The sequence below is a fragment of the Hibiscus syriacus genome, unplaced genomic scaffold (assembly GCF_006381635.1).
Source record: "Hibiscus syriacus cultivar Baekdansim isolate YM2019G1 unplaced genomic scaffold, ASM638163v2 tig00110187_pilon, whole genome shotgun sequence".
NCBI classification, from domain to species: Eukaryota; Viridiplantae; Streptophyta; class Magnoliopsida; order Malvales; family Malvaceae; genus Hibiscus; species Hibiscus syriacus.
The window spans coordinates 552,744-575,051 of NW_024062618.1; the positions used below are offsets into that span (position 1 = coordinate 552,744).

At 31.7% G+C, this 22,308-nt stretch overlaps 2 protein-coding genes, 1 non-coding gene and 1 pseudogene across 4 annotated transcripts; 1 reads left to right on the forward strand and 3 right to left on the reverse strand.

The window, feature by feature from the left end:
- The first annotated feature begins 7,415 nt into the window (after positions 1-7,415).
- On the forward strand, positions 7,416-9,862 carry LOC120217540 (probable sugar phosphate/phosphate translocator At3g11320). Its single transcript, XM_039214628.1, has 4 exons — positions 7,416-8,175; positions 8,841-8,944; positions 9,062-9,290; positions 9,701-9,862. Exons 1-4 carry the CDS (start codon positions 7,735-7,737, stop codon positions 9,845-9,847), a joined length of 921 nt encoding a protein of 306 aa, XP_039070559.1. The 5' UTR covers positions 7,416-7,734; the 3' UTR covers positions 9,848-9,862.
- An 855-nt stretch (positions 9,863-10,717) lies between these two features.
- Positions 10,718-14,625, reverse strand: LOC120217327 (annotated as a pseudogene).
- TRNAR-CCU lies at positions 14,492-14,564 on the reverse strand. Its single transcript has one exon. It is a non-coding gene; the product is annotated as a tRNA-Arg (tRNA).
- Positions 14,626-15,199: 574 nt separating the features above from the next.
- LOC120217541 lies at positions 15,200-20,591 on the reverse strand. 2 transcript variants are annotated; one of them, XM_039214629.1, is made up of 5 exons: positions 19,993-20,591; positions 19,844-19,878; positions 19,317-19,397; positions 17,055-17,298; positions 15,200-16,679 (listed from the first exon to the last, which is right to left on the reverse strand). In XM_039214629.1, exons 1-5 carry the CDS (start codon positions 20,368-20,370, stop codon positions 15,324-15,326), a joined length of 2,094 nt encoding a protein of 697 aa, XP_039070560.1. In that variant the 5' UTR covers positions 20,371-20,591; the 3' UTR covers positions 15,200-15,323. The 2 variants fall into 2 exon arrangements, 1 of the variants encoding a protein (XP_039070560.1); XR_005525150.1 differs by lacking the exons at positions 15,200-16,679; positions 19,844-19,878; positions 19,993-20,591 and adding an exon at positions 18,197-18,245 and having other exon boundaries at positions 17,178-17,298; positions 19,317-19,575.
- Between the last annotated feature and the right edge of the window lie 1,717 nt (positions 20,592-22,308).

Sequence of the window (22,308 nt, forward strand, 5' to 3'; positions counted from 1 at the left end):
CTCGAGCTAATTTATTAAATAAATCGAATAATTACTAATAGAAACTATATTGGTGGGCAAAAATACTTGAATATTGTGATGGAAAAAATGCTTGAATAAGGTGCACCATGGGTGATTGCTACAATAATATAGATATTTTGTCAGGATTTTGTACGAACATTTCTGAAAAATGTGTTGATTGTACGACGGTTTTTGTCATGGATCCTACTCTTCTACATCGCCTACTAAGATTTATGTGTTCGATCTGCATCGTCGCAATTAGTGTGCATGTAAGCAACATGAAGAAATCGCTACGCAATTAACATGCTTTTCAAAATTCGTAAATAATGCTAATAAAATCCTCAAATTATTATAACAATCACCGTAAACTATAAAATAATTTCAAATACACTTAACCAATTTGGCAACGTATCGGATGGTGATACATCGGTAGCGCTTGATGGAACCCAACCCGGTTGTTTGATGTTGGGTCAATTCCCATGACATCCTAACCTTGTACAAAGGCTCTTCTTACCCTTCAAATTATGATAGATAGATGTTCGGCCAATTATCAGAAACGAGTTGTTATTACATCAATTTCTTTGTTAATTAATAATTAAAATCGATCAACAATAAAAATTATTAATGAAATTATTTAATTTATTTTTTATTAAGAATAAATGTTTAATTGAGTGCAAATTTTTTAAGAATTTAATAATTAAAAAAAAAATCAGACTTTTAAACTTAATAAAAAAATCATATTAACTTAATGATCTAAATGCATTTCATAATTAATTGTTTATCTATATGAAAAATACTAACAATGCAATTTATTAAGTGGTCTTAATGATAAATGTTATTTTTTTAGAAAAATATTTTTTATTAATCTGTAATGAATATAAGATAGTAGAAGATAGTTAATTGTTATTGTCGATAATAAATATATAATCTAGATTCATGAATAAAGATAATAAGAAAGAGCTTTAAAGACCTTGTAACTATATTTTAAATAGTAGCCTAGTAGGTGCCAATGTGCCATACTATTGTAAGGAAATGATATCGAAAATAATTAAGATATGACTTGAAAAGTAATAAAAATACTAAAAATAATATCTGTTGATAAAAAAAGGTGAAAATTTATAATTTAAAAATAAAAAATACCATATAAGTATTGTTGTTAAAAATTTAAAGGCCGGTAATTAATTAGAAAAAAATATATTAATATTAATAATACTTTTATAAAAAAAATAATTTGATGATCAAAATAGTAGATGAATAATATATTGGTGATTATTTTTGTAGTTTACCCTAGAATTAAAGCAGCTGTAAATTAAAATCCTTCACTGCCAAGCAAACCTCTTTCCCCTCCATTTTCTCTTATGATTTATACTCTCTTTCATTTCCCATGTTTTCTTCTGTTTCATGTTCTCATGGCTGAGCAGATAGACGATGCTGAGTTTTGGCTTCCATCCATGATTTTCTTGGATGATGATACTCTAATGGAAAACAAATATCTTAAGAACAAAAACGATGGCGAAAACAACAGTGAATCGTTAACATCGAGTCACGGTTTCCCTATTGAGTTCCCCTTCGAGTTTGATTATCATACGACTCGTTCTCTGCTCTTAGCTCCACCCCTGTTGAATCTGTTGTTGGGTCTACTGAGACTGAGAGCAGTGACGAGGAGTATGAGTTTATTGCTGGGTTGACCCGCCAAATTGTTCGCTCAACCAGTCAGAAACTAGCCGTTCCTGACCTTCCTCTCGACGAAAACGACGTAACCCAAAGTAATTTATGGGTTTTTAATTTTAATGCGAATATTTAAATTTGGGTTTTCTCTTTTGGGTAGGAAAATGGAGGTTTGGCGAGTTCACCAGAGTCGACTCTGACTGAGCTCGGAAGCTCTTCAGCTTCAAGCAATGGCGGTTCTCGAGTTGCAGAGATCAAAATGAGCAAGGACGTGCCCAAAAACACCATCTTCAAACATGGAAAAAACCAACCCAAGATTCAAAACATGGGTTCGTGAAGAACCCAAGCTGTGGACTGCATTTAAACCAGAGCATTTCTTCTACTATTGCTCAAACAAATCATGTAATCGTTCGTTTTTCTTGAAGATAGTGTTTAAAAGTTCCAACACTTTTTTGTTTTTTAAGTTGATAATACGGTTCATGTTTAGAGTCGGGATGAATATTTGATTGAGTCCAATAAAAAAAATTGAGTTATTGAATCTTATTTTATAATTTAGATTTTATTTATTTTTTTTAAATGGAGTTGAGTATATGAAATTAGAGTCAAATTATTTTAGTTTTTATTTATATTTAATTATAAATATTTATAATGTTATGTTACTAATTGATTCTAATTTAAATTGATTTTTATAATCATATACGACATATATATATTTTTCACATGTGGTATATATATTTATTATGCAGAATTGAAAAACTCGACTCGAATTTAAAAATCATTTTACTAATTATTAAAAATGTTGGATTATTCAAGTCTTACTTTATAACTCAAATTTTATTTAATTTTTGTAATTAATTTATAAACTACAACTAAATCAATTTTTTTGACGTCGAATTTTACTCACCTTTAATTTATAGTTAATGTTTGTCATATCAATGATTTTAGACATAAATATATGATTTGGAAAATGGAAGTTAAAAATCAATTGACTTGATTTTTATTAAATTCGGATCAAATTTTTAGAATATAAAAAGTAATATTTTATATTTAAATTAATAGAAATAACTTAAAAATATCATATTGAACCGATTCAAGTCGATGGATGTGGTTAAGTTTGATGTTTGTTTATTTGGTTTTGTTAGTATCATGGAAGGCAAATGAATGCAAGAAGTCAACAACAGCAGCAGCAGATGAAGAAGGATAGATTAAAGAGCAATATTGTTGGTAAAAGGCCTCCATTTCAAGTTCAATATCAACAACCACCTCTGAGAATGATGTTCCTTGATGGATCTAGATTACTAAAAGACAGCCGACCGGAACCGGTGTTTTGTTTCCTCATAAATACGACGACAAACCTTCTCGATCTCACAAGAAATCGGGTAAGAATTAGTAGAGTTTGAGAAAGAAACATAAAAAGTTGAAAAACGATTTGAATCGTACGGACTGAGAAAAGATTGAACAAAATTAAAAATTGATTTGAATTGTAGTATATGATATTCGTAAACACGATAGGACTGAAAATGTGTACAATTATTATTTAAATTGATCCTCAGATTTCAAGACAGGTTGCAATTGTTACTACCGGCAAAGGCTGTTCTTGCATTAAATCTCAAATTCAATCATATAAACAGTTCCATTGCATCAAATTATGGTAAGTAATGTATTTCTTTTCATTTTTCTTTTAAAAAATAAAAGTTCAAATCTTAAATTTTGATTGTTTCAATGTTCTAGTTATTTTGATACCCAGAAGAAATGCGAACTCGAGCAAGAATATAGAAATTGTAGAGCAAGGGGAGGCTTAAATCTGCCTCGGGAATGGACTTATTAATCCCCTGGAAGTGGAAAATTTAGTCGGAATTTTCTCGGGAATTCTCTTGAAATAGTGTTTGGTTTGTTGGAAAATAATGTGAAAAATTGTTGTACATAAATAAATATATGAATGTTGATGCTTGAAATTTAAATCGATTGAATTTTAATTCCTTAAATTTTTTTATTATCTAAATATGATTAAATACATTAATGATATAAATTTAGTAATCAAATTAATATTTTATCTAAAGTCTAAAGTATAACTGATTTTTCATTTAAAATTTAAAGATTAAATTAAAATGTTATTTAAAATTTAAAATTAAATTAATATTTTGTTTAAAATTTAAAATAAATATTAACTTTTTATTAATATATTATGTTACCGAATTAACGATAAAGGACGTCTTAATGACTAAACTGTAATCAATTAATAACATAAGTAGTGAAAATATATTTTTATAAAAATAATGATAAAAAATAAAAAACAATTATTTAAATAATTTATTGTATAAAATGCATAAATCACGTTGTGCAGCTCATGTCATGTATGCTAATGGTTTGATGATTTGTTATCTCAAAAGTTTGAGTTTAAAGTAAATGGCATGCATGCACGTGGACAAGTCTTGATAAATATCCGATTGGGTCTCATTAAGCAGGCCTCACCGCAACACCTCCACCACCATCAATAATGTATTTTTTTATCTGAAAAGATCAACAATTTATTAATATATATATATTAAATAAAAATGTATTATATTTTTAAATTAAATAACGAAATTCATGCCCACATAAAATAGAATAATATGAACATCATTGACCATTTAATCAGTTAATGGATATATATATATATATATATATAAACATAATATTAAATTTTCAATTTTTAATTTTTTAAAAATTAACATTTCTAAATCGTTAAATTAATAAAAATAGATGATGATATTATTAATAAAAATATTTTTTAAATTTAAAATTTTAATTTTAGTTAAGCGACTTCAGTGATAAAAATTATTGTTATTTTTTGAGGTTCCGAGTTCGAGCACCATAAATGTCAGATATATGAACGCTCAATATCAGATGGTTAAGAGTTATATTTGAACAAATATTATATTGTATTTACCCGAAATTACATATATATTTATATATAAACATTAAGATCATCAAATGAAATATAAATTAATATATAAATAGTGTACATGAGTTTTTATTAATTAAAAATATAACAAAAATTATCATAATATTATCATAAATATTAGATTTATCAAAGAGTTTTTTTAAGACGTGTTGTAATTAATTAATTGAATTAATTAAAAGTGCTCCAAAGAACTTAAACAAAAGGGAACCGTCTTTCTAAGAAATTTCTCATACTTATTAAAAGTCCCATTTCCTAATACCATGCATTTCCCACTATTAGCATTGACTTTTCAATCCAACCCAAATAAATATTAAATTAAATTAAAAAAATAAATAAATAATAGGGCAAAATTTGTCATTAGTCTTTATCTTATATATAACATATAGATTTAGTCCCTATACTCTTTTAAACCAAATAACATAGAGGTAATATAATTAAATTATAGTGGCTTAAGATGACCAAATCGAGTAATGGAAATTAATATATGTTAATTTTTCTATTAGTATTTGTATTATGCATAAATTATGGATTTAATAGATACTCCAATTTACTCATTGTTAGTCTATATGCTTGAAAGTTTAGCCCTCACCCAAATAGTAACTGTGAGTTTTATTAAGCCTTATATGTAAGTTGTAAATTTAATTTATATCCTCTAATTTTATTATTTGAATCTTTTTATAATTTAATTATATTATTCATACGTTTTTTCTAATGGCTTAACCTGGCTTGGAATAGTGGATATGACAAAATTCAGTGAAATGAACAGTGTACTTGAGGTCTACAATTTACTCACTTCTATTGCTCTATCGTCTTCTCTCTTAGCTCTCCTTCACATGATTTTCCAACTCTTCTCGGAACTGGTAGATTGATTTGAAGCCAATCAAGCATGAAGCCAATTCAATAGCCGACTTTCTTGTACAGACCAAAATCAATACAAATGAATCCATCCGCATTTTTCCTGATGCCCCTTCTACCTTGCAAAATCAGCTTCATCGTGATTTCCATGGACCTCCCTATTTGACCTCTAATAATACTTTATTGTATTCAGCTGTTGCCTCCTTTCTTATTAAAAAGAAGAAGGGTAAAGTCAATCGTCGGCTAATATTTAAAATCCCAACACTAAAATTGATGAAATTAAAATATGTATATTAAATCTATAATTTATATATAATATAAAATTCAATCGGATAAAAAACATAAATGATCTCTCGATTATAATGTGTTATTTTATTAAATCCTTTGATGATTAAAAGTTATAAAATAGTTCTATGGTTATATGACACTCCTTTATTGAGTCATTCGATAATTAAAAATTATAAAATGATCATGAGACTATTCATATGTTTCAAACTCGTTTTTTTTATTAAAAAATTGGCGGTCGTATAAGATAGATGTTAATCTAACTGAGTCATGATAATATACGATCCTAAAATCATTTTAGTTATATTTTATGGATAGAATCTTTGTCTATATTATACTATCGAGTCGGTGCTAAAAACGTTATCCTGGTGAGTCAATGTTCGAAAATAACGACGGTACCATTAGATACCATTAAAATGTAATTTTATCATATTTTAGTCAGTATGTTAACGTCCAGTTCAGATGGTAATTTTTAACTGAAAATAACAATTTTGGAACATATAAATAGTTTGATGATCATTTTTATAATTTTAAATAGTCGAGAATCAATAAAACAATATTTTATAATTAGATGATGATTTTATAAATTTTAATAATATTTTTTAATAAAATAACACTTTTATAGTCCTACTTCATCAAATTAATAAAAAAAATCCAAAGTAAATAACACAAACGTGTTTACTTCATCTATTTTAAAAGAGAAAATAACTTTAGTGGCCGAAAATACCTTATAATATACGATTTTGATCAAATTTTTTTTAATTTGTCAAAATGACCAACAAAATCGCAATGCGATCTCTAAATCGCAACGTGATCTCTAATATCACAAATCAGTTTCCAGATTTGCAACGCGATTTTTACTATCACATTGCGATTTACATATTCGCATTGCGATTTTCTAAAATCGCAATGCAAATATGTAAATCGCAATTCGATTTTCTAAATTTACGTTAGTCCAAATTCGATGTGATTTCTTAAGAATTTTCTCTAAAAACATAGTATCCGCGCGGACGTGTCGAAGACACGTATTACCACGACTACGACCACTACCACGACCCGAGGCGAGACTGGACGGGACAACGACGGCGGCGGTGCGCGAGAGTCCCTTTTGTTCTCTTCCACTCAATAAGGAAGTGAAAAATCCAAGCCTTAAATACTCATTCCCAATAGTGTTTCCAATACTATGTGGGATTGAGCATTGTAAACACTTAAGAATCTTTTTACACTATCGCAATACATTTTTTATTGTTTCAAACTAAGATCTTACAAATGACTTGGGAATCTTTTACACTATCGCAACACATTCTTTATTATTTCAAACTCCATGTGAATTTGAAATAGTTAAAATGTAAACTTATTTTGGATTTTTCACTATCGCAACACTTTTTCACTATCACAACAACACGTTTTTCAAACTCTCGCAACACATTTTAATTATCGCAACACATTTTTTAAAATCGCATTGCGAATCTGGATATTCGCGTTGCGAATTTAAAAACTGAGTTGAAAAATTAGAGTTCACGTTGTGAATTTAAGATCGCGTTGCAATTTTATTGGTCATTTTGATAAATCTTAAAAAAATTGATTAAAATCGTATATTATAACATATTCTCTTATTTTCTCATTTTTAAATTAGCTCCTCTTTTGTTTGCTCAAAGAAATTTGCAGAGAGGCAGCCCGCAGCCATTGTTATTTCAATAACGTTGAAGCTTTACTTCTTCTTTTTCAATTTTTAAAGTTTTTTTTTTAAATTTTTTATTCTCTTTGGGATTCATTACTATTGTAATGAGAAACTTGAATCAGATCCATGGAAGCTAATTCCATCAAATCATATCTAGAAACCCCATTTTCCACATCAAAAATATCCATTTTCCCCAAACTCCACTTAGATCCACCTTGTTATAGCCCCCGAATTCCATTTCCTCTCAAAACCCAGTTTTTTAATCACCCAAATATTAAAAAACCACGAAAAAGAAAACACCATGAAAAACCAATCGAAATTCTTCACGATCGGGCTAGTATCAGCCTGGTACTCATCCAACATAGGTGTATTGTTGTTAAACAAGTATTTACTAAGCAATTACGGCTTCAAATACCCAATCTTCTTAACCATGTGTCACATGACAGCTTGTTCTTTGTTAAGCTACATAGCGATTGCATGGATGAAGATGGTCCCAATGCAAACGATTCGATCTAGGGTTCAGTTCTTCAAGATCTCGGCTTTGAGTTTAGTGTTTTGTGTGTCGGTGGTGTTTGGGAACATCTCTTTGAGGTACTTGCCGGTTAGTTTCAATCAGGCTGTCGGTGCTACGACGCCGTTCTTCACTGCGGTCTTCGCTTACTTGATGACATTGAAGAGGGAAGCTTGGCTTACTTATATTACTCTAGTTCCTGTTGTTAGTGGGGTCATTTTTGCCAGTGGGGTATGCATTTTGTTTCTATTTTTAATCAATCTTTTAAAGTTTTGGAATTGGTCTTTCTTCATTTTGTTTAAATTTATGTTGCTTATGCTTTTGTTGTGAACGATAGTTTTTTGAGGAATTTCTTGAAGATTTGATTGGAATTTGGAAATTGGTTTTGCTTCATTTTGTTTGTTTGAATACATTCCTATATCCGACTCACACCCGATTCCGAGTAACTTAGTGTGAAAATAACTAATTCTTTTAGCTCAATTTGGATGTTTTTCAATGGTAATGACCATGATTTGTGGATTATCTTTTCTGTTCTCTTGGTTTCAAATGGTTCATCAATGATTCATTGTATATACTATTTCCTCATTTGCTCATGCATTTCACATATTAGATATGTTTTGATTGTAGCATTAAGAAGTGTATAGTCTAAGTGTTGGACATGGATATATGTACGACAAATGATGTTCATTTTTTAAAAAGTTTTTCGTGAGGTAAAATGAAGAATCAGAGCAATATAGCTGGAATATGCCCCTTTTATTGATTTGAAAAACTTCAAATTTGTGTATCTTTTATCAATTTAAATCATGTTCTGCACTATTCACATTGTTTTATTTCACTTTCTTAATCTGCTTTCCGGTTCTTATTTTTGTTTTACATCATTTGTTCAATGGCCAAAGGGTGAACCGAGTTTCCATCTGTTTGGGTTTATCATGTGCATTTCGGCTACAGCTGCACGAGCTCTCAAGTCAGTTTTACAAGGAATTTTGCTTTCATCCGAAGGGTGAGGAGATTTTTGCTTTGCTTCTGCTTCTATGGTTGATGGCATAATTTTCAATATTTTTGCTTTAATTCGGAGACTAGAAACTGGCGCTGAAAAATTATTGTAATTTTATTTTAGAGAGAAGCTGAATTCCATGAACCTCCTCCTCTACATGGCTCCGATAGCTGTTGTATTTCTACTTCCGGCAACACTTATTATGGAGGAGAATGTAGTTGGTATCACCCTTTCTCTTGCCCATGATGATGTCAAGATCATTTGGTATCTACTATTCAATTCAGCGCTAGCGTATTTTGTGAATTTGACCAACTTTCTGGTCACAAAACACACCAGCGCCCTAACTTTGCAGGTAAGTGATGCATCGGCATTTTATAAGTTTAGTACGTTTTGTTTGCATCTTGTCCTCTGGAAATGAGGATAGATTCTTTAAATCTTTTATACGGAATTACATTAACACATGTACACTTTTTTCGATCATTCTAACAAGATGTAATTTTGACGGTCTTACTTTGATGATCATATGATAGTATCCATCTTTTAGTTGCTTATTACCAGCATAGTTACTACAAGGGTTACTTATCAAACAAGAAAGTAATTGTGAAGGTTTTGATTGCTTTGAACTCGTACAATTATGAGTGACACCCATCTTTTAGCTGTTTATGTAACCGAAGTAGTTCCTATGAGTGTTGCTTCTTTATCAAGTTTTCATAGGAACAACCGATGCTCAGTATGGGTACTGAGAGATGTTTGGTCCTGCAGGTTCTAGGAAATGCAAAAGGAGCTGTAGCTGTGGTTGTTTCAATTCTAATTTTTAGAAATCCAGTCTCTGTTACCGGAATGCTCGGCTATACACTCACAGTTTTTGGGGTTATACTCTACAGCGAAGCCAAAAAACAAAGCAAATGAGATGCCGTTTACGTGAATAATAGTCATATACGTTGGTTCCTTTAGTGCAACGACGTCCACAATGTTTAGAGGCGAAGTTTCAGTCATATGGTAGGCATATGATGCTGCGATTTTGCGCCATAGATATTCATTTACTCCTAGAAGTCAGGGAAACTGGTTTTTCTTTTGTATCGCCAATAGCTTTGGGATTTTAGTAAAAAAGAAATTAGAGGAAAATACCACTTTATGTTCATTCTTTCAAGAAAAAAGATTGTAGAATTGGTCCTTATACAGTTGATCTATTGATTATATTTCCAATATTTGATTAGCTAATGGAATTATGCATGTATGAATGAAGATCGTGATCAATTATGATGGTCATGCAATGTGAGGTTGATAAGAATCAGTAATTGTTTTGCTCATCTCAAAGATCACATGTTTGCATTATATCACTAGGCATGGCATCATCAAGCCTACCAATTCCTATAAGAAGTATGATTTTCATGTCATGATGATGATCATGCAATGTGAGAATGACAAGAATCCATAATTTCCATTCACAAACTATCAAAAAAACTAGTGTTGGTATTTCCTCATCTCAGAGTTTCCATGCATGACATGTTATCATTAAGCATGGCATCATTAAACCTACCATTTTCCATAAAATCTTCACATCCTAAATCTTAATCACTGGCTAGAGTTCTACACAAAAATGGAATGTACAAGTCTCTTTGCTTTGCTTCTATGAAGTTTAGTTTCAGCAATTTCTATTTTGATATCTCTATCGGTGAGCAGAGATTACTACCTCGTGAGCTTCCTATGAAATTTTCACATCCTAAATCCTAAATCTTGATATCTAGGCTCCGGCATTATCTCCGACAATGGCTCAGCTTAAGCATCAATTTTCATTTTCCCCGGCTTCGATTCCATATCCTCTTCCTTCAGTTTACTTCCCTCTTTAGGCTTGATACCATCTATTCTCAACGGCTCAAAAAACTTTGAACGGCTGCTCACGAGATAGTAATCTCTGCTCACCGATAGATTACAATCAAGGGTGGTCAAGTATGGATCATCCCTGCGCTTGATCCAGGCTTTTTCAAACTGTATACCTTTGCATCTGCAAACACAGAATAAGAAAAGGACTAGGGCAATGGAAAAAGGAGGATTTTCAGAAAATGCTTTTTTGTATGATACAACAAGTTCCTTTACCAATCTGAATAAAGGGGGAATGACAAGATTGAAAACCATGGAGAAAGAAATCAGGAAGTAAAGTCTATTGAAAAGTTCACAGAGATTGGTTAAATTATAGAATCTTCGAACTAGAGTTCACGATGAACGGCAAGTCGACAAAAGATGACAATAACAGGTTTCAATAGGAACTAGACTTCTTAACATTCACAGAAAGACTTTAAAAATTATCAAACAAAAAAAATATTTTGTTCCATTGAACAATACAACCACCTAACTATAAATCAAATGCCAACCTCAAGGTATATGCACTTAGTTTACCTTTCAAGGTATGGTGACTTCTCTACCCTTGTTAGCCGGACAATCGTATGATGTTGTTTGAGAGCCTGCAGAATAATGAGACTTTAATAGATTGATTCATTCATGTAACTTTCTGAAATTATACTGAAATTTGACGAGTAAGAAGACACAATAATCTTACCAGTAGAACTGTTTCATCATCATCAACATGCAACCACTGGAAGAGTAGTGGGAAAATAAGCTCAATATAGTCTACTAACAGAAGGCACGTAGAAATAAAGATTGGATCAATAGACTTAAGCCACGCAATTCGTCGCTCTCTATTCCTGGGTTGTCGCTCCAAATGGATCAGCATCTCGGTCAGGATCTTTCGAAACCTATATAAAAAGCAAATGAAAGTTAAAGACTAGTCAGCACAGCCCCACCGCAACAAAACTATTAAGTATATGCCAATGGAATGAACAAAGTAAAACCAGCAAAAATGAGTAGAATGATTCTAAATCATCATTACTAACAAAGGGAAAAGGGGCAACATGCTAAATGAAATTTATGCCAAGGACCAAGCATATAGCTTCTTGCCTGGACCGTAAAGTCCCTTTTCACAATCCAGTTGGTCTATTGATAAAAGTTCATAAAATTTTCTCCTATTGTGCCAACTAAGACATTCAGTCCACAATTATTCATTACAACATAATCAGGCACAAATTTCCCTTACCTTAAAATTATGTAAACAGGAAATGTAGCATAATAAGAGCTTGCTAAACTTATTCAACAAACACAATAAAGAAGCTAAGGAGACAAAGGAAACAGGAATACCACTATATCTTGCTTGCATCATAAGAACATACAAAACTTAATCAACAAACACAATCCAGATGCTTAAGAGGTAAGAAGACAAGTATACCATGAGTTTTTTAGATTATCTGAAGTCGTAAAAACATACTTAGTTAACAATTCTACAGCAAACTACAGGGATTATCATGCATCATCATAGTCTACTAAACTTAGTTATCTAACACATTCAAGATGCTTAACGGACACACAAAAAAGAAAAAGAAAAAAAAGAGCTAAGGGGATATCTTGCATCATAAGAGACTTGGTTAAAAAACACAATCAAGACGCTAAAAAGACGAACAAAATAACCATATTTCGAGCTACAGGGATAATGTCGCGTCATAAGAGCACACTGAACTTAGTTAAAAAACACAATCAAAATGCTAAAGAGATGAAGAAAACATGTATATACCATAGACTACGGGGATTATCTCTGTGAATGCAAGTAACAAGTAACACCGACATCTCTACAGAGAACTGCCATGTCTCATCAGTAAAAGCAATGTTATGGCAGCAGGCATCAAGAATCATGTCTCCATACAAATCAAACGCCCCTGCATTCACATTTTTCGCTGCATGTATAAAGCTAATCATCCGCCCCTAAACATAATCAATACAATTAAAAATGGAACATAATTCTTAATCTCAATAATTTATAATAAAAAAATTAAAATTACAAATTGCTTACTTTCACCTCCGGCGACCAGTGTTCAAGACAAGTTAAAGCACAATGAATAACAAAATTCATCATTTTATCCAAATCAGGATACTCAATCTACAAACAGAGAAAGATTATAAATGTTAATTTTCATTTTAAAAAAAAGAAGAATAAAATTCTACTTCTGAGAAAAATATAAGATACCTGACAAACCAACCATCTAAATTGATAAGCAGCAAAAATGGCCCTAGTCGAAGCGGCGGAAAATTCATCAGTTTCACCACTCTTGTCAATCGAGCTCTCCTTAATATTGTCATTCAAAACCGGAACGATTACCGGAATTAATTCCACAACCAGTTTTCGCTTCTCGCCAGCCCAAACGGCGTCGTTGCAAGCTTTCGAGAGGTAGGAAAAAGCCAGTTTCTGCGGCGGTCGAAAGGTGGTCCGGGATCCAGGCGAGAAGCTCGTGAGTGGAGGAACGAGAAGAAGATAGCAATGCGCAAGTTAAGGCGAAGTTATGGATATATGATTCTGGTGAAAGAAGAGATTCGAGCGTTGATCTTGTTGAGGTTTCTAGAGTAGCATATGGCGTTTTCAAGACCGAGTCGAGGAGTCGCTTCTTTAATCTGAAAACAAAAAGAAGTAATGAAAATATTTAGATTAAATGAAAAAAAAATGAGGAAATAGAGAGAAAGAAAGAAGGAAGAAAAAAAAGGAGCTTACTCGGAGAGCCGACCAGGGAGTTCGTCATTTCCAACTGAGTTGAAACTCGGGTTCTTTTTCAGATCAGCGAGTTTGTTACACTAGGCAATACGTAAAAATGATGGGTTAGCAGTTCCTTTTATAGTTTACTTCGATGCTTATTCAAGGTCTAATTGTTTCTCTAGTCCATTTAGTATGTTGAAATTTATAATTTAACACCTCTACTTTAATTTAATATAATATTTTTATTTATTTTAAGTTTAATTGCCTTTCTAATCCATTTTCGTCATTTCCATGAATTTTTAAATTAAAATTTATATTAAAATTTTAATTATTTTTTTAAAATAAAATATGTTAATAATTTTATTATTATATTAAAATTAAATAATAAGTTCAATAAAAAGTCTATTCACACCTTAGGTTCATCTTTGATTGTAATTTGAACTGTTATTTTTATTATTATATTATAATTAAATATAAATTTGAATAACTAAAGTCTAATAAATATGAGATTAAATTACAATCTTCTTGAATTATAATTTTATTTGTAATTTAATTGATCAATTTTATAAATATGAAACATCTTATTTTTAAAATCAATTCTTATTTAAATATATGAAAACATTTTTTTATTATTTTATTAAATAAAAAATTGAATAGTTTAAGTTAAATTCGTATTAAATTATATTTTATATTAAATTTTGAATTACACTTTCATTCTAATTTAAACTATTTAAATTTAATGGTAAACGGCATCTTAAGATTATATATTTTATTTATTTCTTATAACATGAAGTTAAATAATTAAGAGAAAACATGTATTTGTTTTAGAGAAAATATAATTTAAACCAATTATATATAATTGATATATAAATTTCAATTTTATCTTAAAGAGCAATATCCTGTTAAAACATTTAAAAATAAGTTTAAAATGTTGGGACCATAATTTAAGCACTTACGAAAAAAGAGATCGAAAATAATTTCGCGCCAGATAGGGGTCGAACCTATGACCTTCTGCTTAGGAAACAGACGCTCTATCCACTGAGCTACAGGCGCAATTTTTTCTTCCTAAGCCATTGAAAAATAATTAAAGAAAAAAACATGTCTTTACCACCATTGCATTCTGATAGTAAATGATTATCTGATACAGACAGATTTTCATGATACTAGAACAGGTCCACTAGTTTCACCGATGATTGATCGTTATGGCTTCACTAAATGATAATAGAAGTGTTTTTGCAAGTCCATGCAAGAGCGAGAACATGACACACTCATGTACCAACCTTTTCGCAGCTGGGCTAATATTAGAGTAGTTTACTTGAAAAATATTTCATTCTTTACTATTATGCTTCAGTTTGGATACATGTCATGTAGATCATGTAAATTTTCGCGTTGGTATATATGATTAGTTTCAGAATGCAATGAATTTTATCTATCAATATCGTTTATTTCATGCTTCATGATATAATTGCAGTGTTAAAACATAATTCAGATTGTTATGGTCTACTCATTATCCATTCTTCTTAATGGTCATTTCATATTTCAACTTTTTTCGAAATTGAATCAAAGAGAAGAAGAGAAATGGTTGGATGATCTTTTAGATAAAAAAAGACCCAACGGCAAAAACGACAATCAATTTAAAAGAAGAGAAATTCGATGATCAAGATATAAGTAGATAAAATACTAGAAAAGAGATCAAATCCCTAAAGTGGGTAAGTGATTGGGATTTAATTACAATTACATTATGACAAAACTGCAGATACATTTATCTACAATTTTTCATTTTTAAAGAACCAAAGAAACAAAACATATTATTTAATCAATACCTTCTTCTCTTAAGCCTGAAAGTTTAGCACCATCACTGTTCGAACACGATTCATCCGAGCCGCTAGATCCCGATAGCTTATTTGCATCAGGATCGTCACAACTGCTGCTGCTAGATCGTTTTATAATACTATCTGCCATGGAGCTGGAAGAAAGTGTAACCAAACTCACGGCCGCAATGCCTTTGGCAATGGCGCTAACATCTCTAGTTCCACTGTATAGACCACAGCTTCCGGCAACAAGGATACCCTTTTTCACGTCGGCACTGGTTAGAACTGCTGGCAATACATCAATCAATGGAGGGTTACTCTGTGTTGAACCACTGATAAGTAGCCGAAGAGTTTCTCTATCACCCTTCTCGACCACGGATTCAGTGTTCACGAGTTGTGGATGTGACGGTGGGATTGTGGTTGAAAGGGAGGGACCGACACTAACCAAGTAACCTTGTCCTCCTGAAGAGCAAAAATTAATGAATGGAATATGAACAATGGGATCACAAATCAAAGGTGTGAAGGTCGGAATTTGTTGTGAATTTGCAATTGGCAGTCGGACCAATGGTTCTGGGAGGAAAGCTGGAAAATCCAATGAAGTGATATCGGTCAGATCGAGAGGCGGTGTTGGTTTCAACAAGCTGGACGAACTATTCATTGGCAATATTGACGGAAGTGGTGGAAGCTTAAAAGACTCGATTGAAGAGGTTGGGTATTGAGAAGGAGCCGAGTGTTGCAGAGTCGATGATCCTGAGGGGCACCAACAATAGTAAGGAGAAAAGACAGGCAATCCTAAAGAAGAAACTTGAGATACAGAGCTTAGAGCTGGCGGTACAGAAAATTTTCCTAGGGAGTCGAGGAAGTTAGGAGGGAACGGACAACTCTCGACATTCGGAAGCTTATCATTTTCACATTGGTTGCCACCGTCAGAGGGATCATTAGTAATAGGTGAAGTAAATGCAAGGCTCTCACTTACTGAAAGATGATTATCTCCACGACGACGTAATTTATCCCTGGCATTGATCCTCAAGGAAGAAAAGTTTCGGGTCAAACCCTCTTTGAAAGAACTTGATCTTGGACTTAAACTACCTTGATAAAGTGCATTCACCTTGAGTATTTGACTGCTAGAGTTCCGGGATCGCAAAGATTTTGATGTTGATGAAGATTGTCCACTGTGCACATTAATGGGGTTGAGCACAGAGTTAGGTGAAGGTGGACCTGAATAAATTGCTTGTGTATTACTCACTGTTGATCCAACGATATAGGCTCGAAGCTGAGTTACAAAGCAGCCTAGTCGTGACTCGCTGATTCCAGTCAGTTCAGCAATTGAAGGTTTTATTTTTATCAAATCCTTCATCTATCATGAAAAGAACATAATATTAGATAGCAATCACTTCAAAAACAAATTCTGTTACTGTGAGTATCAGAGTCACATTAATAACTTGGGAGATGCTAAATTGATGTAAATAATATTTAGAATTAAAGAAAAATCTAAACTTCTTCCTAAGTACGCTCATCTTTGCACAATGTTACTTGGATTTGATTATTAGTGTTGAACGAGTATATATCCAGCACAAGCATATTCAATTTCATGTATTTAGAAGGCCCCTTGGAGAGCCGTATCTTCATGCTCATGTCTGGATATATATTAGAAGCAGGTATTTCAAGAAAATGATGAGTATGAGAAGCATATTCTGTACATGCATAGGGAAGTTACTAACGAGGAAACCACCTTTGAGAGCAATTCAGTCCCCAGGAGCTTTGATTTCTCTGAGCACCAATAGTAAAAAATTTTGCCATCTGGGATCTTCACAAGGAAAGATCGTCCAGAATTGTCTGCTGGGATCTCATCGATGGAAACAGCAGCACACTCAGATTCATCACTTACGATGAACAGTCTCTCAGATTGACCATCATCCCCAACAAATGAAAGGCGTAAGTCCGATGTAGGCAAGAGTGTCAGAATCAAATTTCCCCTGCATAAATTCAAGAGGTTTCAGGAAACATTTTAGACAAGGTAAAAAAATAGCAATTATAATCATAAGCACCAGCAGCAAAATCAAGTTATAGACTGATTCCGCCTTCTTTTAAAAAGTTACAGATCAATTAAATATCATAATGGTTGTTAACCGGGAGATTGGAACCTGTATGGTATTGCAATTAACAGGTGGGTTTGTGGCCATTGTCTTTTTTCATATTTAGCAAACTTTTGCTTATTTTTTTATAAATAAATCAGTAGCCCGTCCAAAAAATTAAAGTTATAAGCACAAATATCAAGTCTATTATGTAACACCTTACACGTAGCAAGTTGTGAGATTCAGCATTTTAGGCAAGGAACGGACATGTTCTGATTCTTGATTTTGGTTTAAAGTACAAGGATACTCTGACACGGGTGTAAAGATATAACTTTTCAAGGATCCTCTAAATACACGAAAAAATAAAGGTCAGTTTTTACATTTTATGTATTTTCCCATAATAGTCTTCTTGATTCTAAAACAATCAAATCCTGTGGCATGCCTTACAAAACTATTTTACATAAACATAGACAAATTGAACAGCAACAAGATATTATCATAAATAACCTTCCAGAAATCGGTCCATAACGACTAAAATAAAAATACAAAACACAACGATAAGGTATCATATAGCAAAAGACCAAGCACAATATGATAGAAATATAAAGTAAACAATTCAGATTTCAACAAATTCGCAGCAAAAGTGAAGACAACTGACACTGAGAAAGCATCGTAACCATAATTCACACAAAATGTAACTAGCACTCAATCCTACTTAAAATTGATTTTATTAAATTCAACACTATCAATTCTCAAACCACAGCAGCAGCAAACAATACAATATAGGAGATGAAACTACCTTTACTTCCTCATAATTCAGAGATCATTATAGAATACGCCCACTTTACCTACAGGTCAAAAGGTATATTTATTTGGAAGCATGAACATGATGGCCAACAACAAACTAAAATAGGACCCTGAAACTTCTATTAAATATTAACAACTAATTTAAAAACCTTCCATTCAAATTATATTCTAGGGTAGTCCTGGTAGTAAAGGAAAGATTCCAATAGAGGAAATCAATTAAAGAAGTTGCTAAACCAAAGCACTATTGAGACAACTTGTAATATAGGACTAGGGATCCAGAAATAGGACCCTTCTACAGAAAACAGTCATGCGAGCAAAACTATGCCGAAATCACTGGAACTGATGCAGCAATCTAGAAAATCGTGAAAATCAATCCACTATGGACTAAACATAATGCCAAAATAAACAAGAATGTCTTTAAACGTTAAAGCAATAAACGCTACCTAGAATTATCCGTCAAAAAGTAAATAAATGAAAAACCTGTAATTCAACTAAGATATACAGAGTACAATAACATATCAATAATATGACTAAGTCCAAAGATCAAAGGTTGGTATTCGAAACAAGTCACTTGCAAATTCTAGCACATATAATCATACAAAAATACATGGCATACAAACTTACAGTCACAGGTGGTAAACATGTCTGAAATACTCTGAAAGATAAAAAAAAATTCTAAATCATATATGTTTTTAAATCAGCTGCCTGCATGGAATATTGAAATCATCACCATATAACATAATACAATCAATTAAAAAAATTAAGAGTTTTACTAGAAAATTTGCCAAGAATACTATGCAACTAAGTGTAGGAAAGACCAAATAAATAGGAAAGCCATTAATGACACGCTAATGAATATGGAAGAATTAATGGATCTAACAGAATAATGCTCACTTCTGATTGTATTTATATCTCTAATTGGTCTTTAATATTGCAAACCATTCATCACTTTTACTTAATTTGATAATTCCAAATTTAATAAAGAAGGAAAATCAACCAAAATTGGGAAGTTCCTAGAGATTAATTACATTGCAAATGAAGATGAATGACGGATCCAGGGTATATAAATATATGATAAATTAGAGACCACATATCAATCAGAATTGAATTACCTTATAGCACAAGGGTGAAAATTAGTTCCTTTTTTGTTTATCTTCCCTACTCGAACTGAAACCAAAGGTATGCAAAAACACCTCCCCAGTATACCAACTTTTACTTAATTTGATAATTCCAAATTTAATAAAGAAAGAAGGAAAATCAACCAAAATTGGGAAGTTTCTAGAGATTAATTACATTGCAAATGAAGATGAATGACGGATCCAGGGCATATAAATATATGATAAATTAGAGACCTCATATCAATCAGAATTGAATTACATTATAGCACAAGGGTGAAAATGAGTTCCTTGTTTGATTATCTTCCCTACTCGAACTGAAACCAAAGGTATGCAAAAACACCTCCCCAGTATACCAACTTCCGATGGCTCAAAGTGCTGGAAATTTCATGGAAACAAATGAAATTATAAACACACACAAAACTACTAATACATTAACAATATTTTCAGATTAGACATATATCAATTTTCCTTGTTTGATTATCTTCCCTACTCGAACTGAAACCAAAGGTATGCAAAAACACCTCCCCAGTATACCAACTTCCGATGGCTCAAAGTGCTGGAAATTTCATGGAAACAAATGAAATTATAAACACACACAAAAACTACATACATTAACAATATTTTCAGATTAGACATATATCAATTGAAATTCCAACTTAACAAAAAGTACCCGACTCAAATGAGCTAACAATCGATCCTCGGCGATGCCGTTTGATACGTTGACTTTCAACAAAGGTTTTAGCCTCTCATCGGTTCGACAAGCGCCGATTAATTGCATATCTAAAGCTTGTAACCATTGAAGAACCCTATCCTCTCTATCGATCTGTTGAAGCAACAAATCCCCGTCGTTTTCATCAACGAATATGTCCGTCAATCGTTCCGCGAGCCTGATTCCATTCCTTATCTCACCGTTTTGTCTCGTGCCTGTTCCAGATCCAACGCCACACGAGGTCTGAACAACGCCTTCCTGCGATGAACCGAACAATTCGTCACCGTTTTGATCCACACGATCATCATCAACATCTTCTCTCTTTCCAGAATCGGCCATTGCTGATATTTCGAACCACGAATTTCCCCCCCAAAAAATCCTCTTAAAGATCAAATTCGTTCAAGTTTCTTCGATTTATGAAGGAATCTAACGTTTTTAATTCGTTAATTTTTTATCCAAATTATTAGAATTAAAAGCGTTGTTTTTATAGAGATAGAGAGGAAATTATTAGAGAGAGAATAAATATCTCCTTTACAGAAAAAGAAAGATTAGAAAGAGAGATTATCAATCAAATGGGTTTATATACGAAGAAGAAAATACGGGCGGACGTGAAGGTGATTTATGGAATACAGATTATTACCCTGTTTGAGATCCGTTGTTTTGATTGATTAGTTTGAAACCCATGTCATCTTTTTATATAGGTTTTTTCTTTAGTTGTATGGACCCCCACCAGAATAGAAATGCCACGTCAGAAGAAGAATGACAACTTGATGACCTCGACTTATTAGTTATATTTAGGAGTGAACAAAATTTACAAGATTTACGAAAAATGATTTTTTACTCGATTTTATTTAAAAAAATTTGACTTGATTTGTAATTTTATAAATTCGATTAAAAAAATTAAATTTAAGTCAGTTATGAAATATAAATTGAATAATTTAAATTTTTTAGTAATTAGTAGATTAATTTTTAAGTTTAATTTGAATCTCTCAATTTTATATAATATACGTATATCACATATATATCACATATGAAATATATATTTTATATAATTGTATAAAAATTGTTTAAATTAAAATCAAATAATATCATATTATTATAAATATTTACAATTAAATTTAAACAGAAACTCAACATCTCAATTTGACTCAACTGAATAACTTAAAATCTTTTGACTTAACTTAAATGTTCGCCCTTAATTGTATTAAGTAATTAATTAATTATAAATATATAATGAAATTATGGTATTTGAATTTTAAATTAAGTTTTTTTTTGAATGAAACTAGAGTAGTTACAGAAAATTAAGCAGGAAAAGAAACAGCTAGTTGCGTGAGTCGTACCACGCCAAAATGGTTAACTTCATGTCAAATTCGCCAACCCATCGGCCGCTGGATTACATTCGCGAGGGGTGTACCGAAATGAAAGATTTCGATTACAATCCATAATAGTAGCAATGTAGTTTGCCAGTGTCAAAATCCATTGAACAACCAATTCTCGTTTCAGCACAGTCAGATTTTCTTTACTATCCCTGTCGACAATAACATTTTGAAAATTCATATCCTAAGCTATTTTTCTAATTGAGATATTTTTTTTCCAATTGAACTTTTATCAATCGGTATTATTTCGAGTCAAAATTTTATTGTGTGTTCTATCCAATATTTAGTGCCGTTAAAGAGTAAATTTGTCCAAATAGTGCTTTAAAAAATTATCATGTAGGGTGTTAGAATTATTATTTTTTCTACTAGTATGATTGTTACATTGCTTGCAAGAATATGCCTAGATAACATTGCGTATTCGAAAGACGCACGAACAATTTGACGTCTTTACAAGACAATAGCCTTATAAGCTTCCGAGCATGCATGTAGCTTGTGGGAAGATATTGTGTCATCCAAACGTCTTTCCGAAGTTGTATCGTTCTGACGTCTTCCAATTAGCATTGTAACATTCACACTAGATAAAAAAAATCTTAGCAACCTATATGACAAAAAAAGATCATCACATTGTCTAACTAAATTTACCGTCATTAAAGGATTTATATAACTAAGTATCTCTAATATCAGTGACAGATCCACATATATTTAAACGTGGATACAAATTTTAATTTTTTTGATTATTTATTTATTTCTATTGATGATATTTACCTTTTAATTTTATTTATATTATTCTATTAAAAAACTTGACGATTATTTATTTATTTTTATTAATGATATATACCTTTTAATTTTATTTATGATCAGTCTATTAAAAAACTTGACGATTATTTATTTATTTTTATTA

What these genes read in the sequence shown, in the direction of transcription:
- LOC120217541 (XM_039214629.1), bottom strand. Translation starts at nt 20,370, where the DNA reads ATGGCCGATTCTGGAAAGAGAGAAGATGTTGATGATGATCGTGTGGAT. An exon ending in TTTCACCCTTGTGCTATAAG is followed by an intron (nt 17,299 to 19,316) that starts GTAATTCAATTC and finishes GAATTTATGCAG; the next exon opens with GGGAAATTTGATTCTGACAC. An exon ending in GGACTGAATTGCTCTCAAAG is followed by an intron (nt 16,680 to 17,054) that starts GTGGTTTCCTCG and finishes TTTTCATGATAG; the next exon opens with ATGAAGGATTTGATAAAAAT.
- LOC120217540 (XM_039214628.1), top strand. Translation starts at nt 7,735, where the DNA reads ATGAAAAACCAATCGAAATTCTTCACGATCGGGCTAGTATCAGCCTGG. An exon ending in GGGTCATTTTTGCCAGTGGG is followed by an intron (nt 8,176 to 8,840) that starts GTATGCATTTTG and finishes CAATGGCCAAAG; the next exon opens with GGTGAACCGAGTTTCCATCT. An exon ending in ATTTTGCTTTCATCCGAAGG is followed by an intron (nt 8,945 to 9,061) that starts GTGAGGAGATTT and finishes ATTTTATTTTAG; the next exon opens with AGAGAAGCTGAATTCCATGA.